The sequence below is a fragment of the Rhinopithecus bieti genome, unplaced genomic scaffold, assembly GCF_001698545.2.
Source record: "Rhinopithecus bieti isolate Rb0 unplaced genomic scaffold, ASM169854v2 scaffold_2574, whole genome shotgun sequence".
Classification (NCBI taxonomy): domain Eukaryota; kingdom Metazoa; phylum Chordata; class Mammalia; order Primates; family Cercopithecidae; genus Rhinopithecus; species Rhinopithecus bieti.
This window is the reverse complement of record NW_016804493.1, coordinates 5086758-5094486: the sequence shown is the minus strand read 5'-3', so window position 1 is coordinate 5094486 and position 7729 is coordinate 5086758. Positions and strand designations below refer to the sequence as shown.

General features: G+C 44.4%; 1 protein-coding gene across 1 annotated transcript in view; it reads right to left on the bottom strand.

The window, feature by feature from the left end:
* Positions 1 to 7729, bottom strand: part of WDR59 (WD repeat domain 59) — a 131588-nt gene that overhangs the window by 90122 nt on the left and 33737 nt on the right. The window contains exon 3 of the mRNA XM_017868616.1: positions 3030 to 3165. Coding sequence (XP_017724105.1) covers positions 3030 to 3165 — 136 coding nt within the window. The remainder of the gene's footprint in view (positions 1 to 3029; positions 3166 to 7729) is intronic.

The following is a 7729-nucleotide window of genomic DNA, read 5'->3' as shown; positions in this document are numbered from 1 at the left end:
AAAAAACTAGCCGGGCGAGGTGGCGGGCGCCTACACTCCCAGCTACTCGGGAGGCTGAGGCAGGAGAATGGCGTAAACCCGGGAGGTGGAGCTTGCAGTGTGCTGAGATCCGGTCACTGCACTCCAGCCTGGGCAACAAAGCGAGACTCCGTCTCAACAACAACAACAAAATAAATAAATAAATAAATAATACAAAAATTAGCCAGGTGTGGAGGCACATGCCTATAGTCCCAGCTACTTGGGAGGCTGAGGCACAAGAATTCTTTGAACCTGGGAGGTGGAGGCTGCAATGAACTGAGATGGCGCCACTGCACTCCAGCCTGGGCAACAGAGCGAGATTCTGTCTCCAAAAAAAAAAAAAAGTTGCTTTCCAACCAAGAACAAAAGAAAAGAACAGATAAACTTCATTAAAATTAAAGCTTTTGTGCATCAAAGAACACTGTCAAGAATGTAAAAAGACAACCAACAAAAGGGGAGAAAACATTTGCAAATCATATATCTGATAAAGGTTTAATATCCAGAATATATAAAGAACTCCTACAATTCAACAGCAAAAATGCAAACAACCCAATTTAAAAAAGGGCAGAGGCCTTGAATAGACATTTCTCAAAAAATAATGACATATGCGTGGCCAATAAGATACTCAACATCCTTAGTCACTGGGGAAATGTAAATTAAAACCACAAGAAGGCCGGGTGCAGTGGCACACGCCTGTAATCCCAGCATTTTGGGAGGCCGAGGTAGGTAGATCACCTGAGGTCGGGAATTTGAGACCAGCCTGACCAACATGGAGAAACCCTGTCTCTACTAAAAATACAAAATTAGCCAGGCATGGTGTTACATGCCTGTAATCCCAGCTACTTGGGAGGCTGAGGCAGGAGAATCACTTGAACCCGGGAGGTGGAGGTTATGGTGAGCCAAGATCGTACCACTGCACTCCAGCCTGGGCAACAAGAGTGAAACTCCAGCTCAAAACAAACAAACAAACATAGTAAAGTACCACTTCACACCTTCACATCCACTAGGATGGCTACAATTTTTTAAAAATACAAAAAATAAATTTTGGAGAAGATGTGGAAAAACTGGAACTCTGTGCATTGCTGATGGGAGTTTAAAAGGTTTAGCAACTGTGAAAATAGTTTGGTGGTTCCCTCCAAAAGTTCAACACAGAATTACCATATGACCCTGCAATTCCACTCTTAGGTTTATACCCAAAAGAAGTGAAAACAAGTACATCCACACATATGTTCATGCCAGCTCTAGTCAATAGCCAGTCAAATGTCCTCTGATGGATGGACAGATAGATAAACAATTACACAATGGAATATTATTCACTCATAAAAAGGAATGAAGTTCTGATACCTGCTATAACACGGATGAACTTCAAAACATTATGCTAAGTAAAAGAAGACACAAAAGGCCACTTATTTTGTGATCTCATGTCTATGAAAGATCCAGAATAGATCAATCCATTGAGACAGAGAGCAGACTGGTGGTTGCCATGAGTTGCAAGGGAGGAAAAAATGGGGAGAAACTGCTTAATGAGTAAAGGGTTTTACCCTGGAGGGATAGAAATGCTTGAGAATTGGATAGAGGTGGTGATTATACAACACTGTGAATGCAGTGAAGGATATTGAAATGTTCACTTTAAAATGATTAATTGCGAAAGAACAAATTTAAAAAAGGCTGTCTTTGTTAGCACTCCCAAACAAATGCAGTGTTAATCCACTGAGTACAACTACTGAGGCGTCAGTCTAAACCACAGGTTCCCAATCAGAGGTTATTTCGCTTCCCAGAGGACATCTGACAGTGTCTGGAGACATTTTTGACTGTTATAACAAAGGGAGGGGAGGATACTACTGAGATCTAGTAGGTAGGGCCAGGGATGCTGCTGAACTTCCTACAATGCACAGGACAGCCCCCACCGCAAAGAGTGACCTAACAAGCCAGTAGTGCCAAGGTTAAAAAATCCTGGACTAGATGATCAGGGCTGAGGGTGAGAGGGGAATAAGGGTCCCGAGGTATAAACCAACTAAAACAGCTCCTTCTATCACCCAGGAGACAGGCTGAGAGTAGAAAGGCAAGAAGACTATCCCTTTCTCTTTCAGAACAGCCCTGAAAATCAGCGCAACCTCAGACATCCACAGTTAAAGGCAGATCCTATTTTGGAAACAGCTTGGGAAGGGCGGCTTTCTGTTCCTTCTCAAGCTGACAAAGTTGCTCTTCTTTCTTTGCTCAGATGCTTTCCTTCCGCAGACTGCCTTTCCTGACAAGAACAGACTGAGACAGGCTATACAGTGGTCCTGCCCCTGGTGAATCAGAAGGATTCCTTTAAATACTCTCCTGCCAGCCCAATGCAAAAAGAGCAAAAAGTTTAGATCTCTCATTATTCTAGAATACAATGTGACACAGAATCTGGAGAAAGATGCCAGAGAGATTCTAGTCCAGAATCCTTTTGTATAAAGAAAAGATTTTTGTATTAGAAAACCTAACAAAACTTATACATGTTTTCCCAAGAAAAAAAAGTCATACATAAACAGGCACATAAAATTTGATGGGGTTAATGAAATCTAATGATTCCCAATCAAGGAAGAATCCTTTCCTTTGAATGGAAGGGTAGGGGAAGTCTTCTGATCCCTCTGAAAGCAATGAAGGTCAACTCCACACCAGCTCCCCAGTTACCCTCCTTAGAATGTCTTTCAAATTCATCTGCCATTTGGCCGCTGGCTAGTTACATTGCTGCTGATGAAACAGGTTCTCACCACTCACAGAAATGGATGCATCTGCCTGTTTCCTTTTCAAAATCTGGATTCAGTCCCTAGAAATACAAGGCCTGACACCGATGGGACCAGCGAGCATTCCCACATATATTTAATCTGTAACTTGCCTCTGTCTTTCTTTCAGAACCATCCAAACCTCTTTTCCAACTGAGCAATGAACTGCACTCTCTTCTCTACACAGGACATAGATCTGCCAGCCCCAGACGACACATTTAACAGCATTCTCCTGTATTCCTTAAATAAGCTCACCGAAGCTGCAAAATAGTGTGCAAAGCTGTCATGAGGATTCCACTGCACAGCTCCAATGTCCCATTTGCTCTGGCGAGAGATCTTTCGGTGACCTTCGAAAGGGGCATCCAGATTGACGATGTACAAGAATCTACGGCTAGAGACCAACATCAACATTATAATAGTATAAAAGCCCGACATCATTAGCATTAAGATAGAAAAGCACAATTGGAATTGCACACAATTTGCAAGCAGTGCTCCAAAAAACCCAAACACATATGGCATTTATTTACGCTGAAAGACAAAGAAGTGACAAGAGTAACTCAAGATGGCTGTCACACAAAGGGAAGAAGTGTCCCTGTGACAGTCCTACCTCCAGAGATGGCCTTCCCTACCACATCCATCCATGAGAGTCTGGCCTCCTCCCCTGGATTCATCTCCAACTCTCCCAGCCTTTCCTAATTCCTCAGCTAGGGTTAATTACTAAATTAGTTAATTCCACATTGCTCCCATTGCATAGTTTGCATTTTGACCGCAGCATTTATCTTGTAGCAGGACTACTAATTAAGGCTCTTGTCCTGAGTCAACTAAGTGTTCAAAGAATGAACCATGTCTCGAATATCTTTTTTTTTTTTTTTTTTTTTTGAGACAGAGTCTCGTTCTGTCACCCAGGCTGGAGTACAGTGGTACAATCTCGGCTCACTGCAACCTCCACTTTCCAAGTTCAAGCGATTCTCCTGCCTCAGCCTCCTGAGTATCTGGGTTTACAGGCACCGGCCATCACACCTAGCTAATTTTTGTATTTTGCGTAGAGACGGAGTTTCACCATGTTGGCCAGGCTGATCTCGAACTTCTGACCTCAGGTGATCCACCCGCCTCAGCCTCCCAAAGTGCTGGGATTACAAGCATGAGCCACCGTGCCCGGCCGTCTTGAATATCTATGTATGCTTCACATCACTAGGCACAGTGCTCTGCACTCAACAAATGTGAGTTAAATTAAACATATCACTTATTATTAAGCCAAAATCCTGTAGAAGCAGAAAATCTCAAAATTCCCCGTACTACTCGCTGGTCAAGAAAACTAAACTAAATCTATCAGGAGGGTTAACAATAACAACAAAAAGGAATAACAATTAAAATAACATATGAAGTGCCAGTAATGTTCAAGGTGCCAATCAACACAAAGGTTCTGAAAACGGGGAGGTCCTGCATTCACCTATTTTCTTTTTAAGTAAAATATCCTTGGTGTGTGAATCAACATCTCTGCAGCCATCAGCTATTGATTCTTTGCTAGAGACCACTCCAAGCCCCTGGAGTTCAATGAGAATAGGCAAGCTCAAAAATGAAGAAAAAGATTAATCATCCCTGCTCAGAAGAGCCAGGAAATGGCATACAAAACTCTAGGTGGTAGCAGAAACTCTGAGTAGAGATGATGGAGGGAGAAGAAGAAAAGTCAGGGGAATACACAATTTCACAGAATTTCCAGGACTTCTAAGAAAGTGCAGAACAAAGATCACATAGAATATCTGGCCTCCTCCAAAGGAATCACCTGATCCTGCAATGGCTGGCTGGCATCGTCCCATCAGAACAACAGGACAAGCCTAGTAATCATACATGTGTATCAGTGTGTGTATCAATAGCAGGGTGCAGAGACCTTAAGGGCAAATGTACAAAGGCAGAAAGTGTGCACTTCAGGGTGAACATGCCTGATGGAACATAGGTGTTTATCTTCATTTTCCCCAGTGCTCCACTACAATAAGAGTAAAGAAAGACAAAAAAACCTCCAAAGACAAAGAAAATGAGACAGGAAATGAAAAGCAAGTGGACAAACGGTAATCGATCTAAAGAAAGCTAAATAGGTCGGGCATGGTAACTCACAACTGTATTCCCAGCACTTTGAGAGGCCAAGGTGGGTGGATCGCTTCAGGTCAGAAGTTGGAGACCAGCCTGGCCAACATGGTGAAACCCCGTCTCTACTAAAAATACTAAAAATTTAGCTAGACATGGTGGCAGGCACCTGTAATCCCAGCTACTCAGGAGGTTGAGGCAGGAAAATTGCTTGAACTTGGGAAGCAGAGGTTGCAGTGAGCTGAGATCACGCCACTGCACTCCAGTCTGGGCAATCGGTTGAGACTCTATCTTGGAAAAAAAAAAAAAAAGCTAAATAGAGCCAAAGTGCGTGAAGAGAGAAGAGAGTGCGAAGCAAGCTGCTTCCCCCCAACTGGAGGCTTTAGTCTCAAGACAAGGGCAAGGGGTAGGGCTAGAAGACAGCAAGCAGAACGAAAGTAGGAGAGCTGTGTGAAAGAGCACTAGGTAGGCCGGGCACGGTGGCTCACGCCTGTAATCCCAGCACTGTGGGAGGCCAAGGCAGGTGGATCACCTGAGGTCGGGAGTTCGAGACCAGCCCGATCAACATGGAGAAACCCCTGGCTAATAAAAAATTAGCCAAGCATGGCGGTGCATGCCTGTAATCCCAGCTACTTGGGAGACTGAGGCAGGAGGATCGCTTGAAACTGGGAGGCGGAGGTTGCGGTGAGCCGAGATCCCACCATTGCACTCCAGCGTGGGCAACAAGAGCACAACTCTGTCTCAAAAAAAAAAAAGAAAGAAAAAAAACCACTAAGGAGAGGGTTATGTGCAACCCATCCAGGCAGGTGGTTGCCTCAGTGGAGAGTGGGTGCTGTTCTCCCCAGAGCAGCCGCAGACCTGGGAAGTGGGAAGTGCTGCACTAAATCATTCCTCTCTCTATGCAGCACTCACAACTCTGCCTTCTACTCCTCAGATATAGACTTCTCAGGAGAAAATGACCAGCCCAGGAAAAAACAAAAGCAAGCAAACAACAACAAAACACTGGAGATAATGACATTTGGACATTCACTAACGGGGCCTGGTTCCCACCTGATCTCCTCCACCATCTACCCACTTAAAGAGAGATGCCAATCGCTCTTTAACATTAGCAGCCAATGATCTCAACCACTGGAGGAAACCTGAAGGATAGAGACTAACATAACGGAAAAAAAAAAAAACGCTTCATGGCTGGACACAGCAGCTCACACTGGAACTCTTAGTGCTACAGGCAGAAGGATCGCTTGAGGTCCGGAGTTAAGACCAGCCTGGGCAACCTGGCAAGACTCTCTCTGTATAAAAAAAAAATTATAACAAAATAAAATAAAATTAGCCAGGAGTGGTGACATGTGCCTGTAGTCCCAGTTACAGAGAAGGCTGAGACGGGAGGATTGCTTGCCCAGCAATTCAAGGCTGCAGTGAGCCATGATTGCGGCTCTGCGCTCCAGCCTAGGTGACAAAACAGAAAAAGAAAAGGAAAGAAAAAACTCCTCCCTTGCCTCCCCACTGCCCTCCAAAGTAAGAACAATAACAAAAAAAAAAAAAAGAGAGAGAGAAAGGAAGAAGAAAAGAAGGAACTCAAAGGAAACAGCGATAAGTGCAGAAGAGAAAAAATCTTGGAACCAATATTCTCCAAGAGTTAAGAGACAATATAAATAATAATAAACATTAAAACAATAGTTGAAATTTTTTGAAAATTAAAATAGTTGAAATTTTTTTAAAAATCTGAAAGTAGTGTTAGAAGCTAAAGTTGAGGCTGGGCGCGGTGGCTCACGCCTGTAATCCTAGCACTTTGGGAGGCTGAGGCAGGTGGATTGCCTGAGCTCAGGGGTTTGAGACCAGCCTGGGCAAAACGGTGAAACCCCGTCTCACTAAAATACAAAAAAGTTAACTGGGCATGGCAGCGTGCGCCTGTAATCCCAGTTACTTGGGAGGCTGAGGCAGCAGAATTGCTTGAACCCAGGAGGTGGAGGTTGCAGTGAGCCAACATTGCGCCACTGCACTCCAGCCTGGGCAGCGGAGCAAAACTCAATCTAAAAAAAAGAAAGAAGCTAAAGTTTAAAACTGACAACAAGGCCAGAAGAAAAGTCATACAAGATATCCAACAATGACTACTAGTAGGAATTCCAACAAGAAAGAATGAGAAGAGAAAATGAGGTCAGGCACAGTGGTTCACAGCACTTTGGGAGACTGAGGTGGGTAGATCACCCGAGGTCAGGAGTTTGAGATCAGCCTGGCCAACATGAAACTACAAAACTACAAAAATTAGCTGGGTGTGGTGGCGCTCACCTGTAATCCCAGCCACTTGGGAGGCTGAGGCATGAGAATCGCTTGAACCCGGGAGGCAGAGGTGGTTGCAGTGAACCAAGTTTTCATCACTGCACTCCCACCTTGGTGACAGAGCAAGACTCCGTCACAAAAAAAAAAAGAAAGAAGGCTGAGACAGGTGGATCACGAGGTCAGGAGATCGAGACCATCCTGGCTAACACGGTGAAACCCCGTCTCTACCAAAAAATACAAAAAAAAAAACTAGCCAGGCAAGGTGGCAGGCGCCTGTAGTCCCAGCTACTCGGGAGGCTGAGGCAGGAGAATGGCGTAAACCCAGGAGGCGGAGCTTGCAGTGAGCTGAGATCCGGCCACTGCACTCCAGCCCGGGCGACAGAGCGAGACTCTGTCTCAAAAAAAAAGAGAAAGAAAGAAAATGGGAAAATAAAAGGCAGAAAATGATCAAAGACATAATACAGAAAAATTTATCTAAACTAAAAGATTCAGATTTCCAGATTTGAAGGGCCTTTCAAGGTGCTAAAAAAAAAAAATTCTGGCCGGGCACGGTGGCTCAAGCCTGTAATCCCAGCACTTTGGGAGGCCGAGACGGG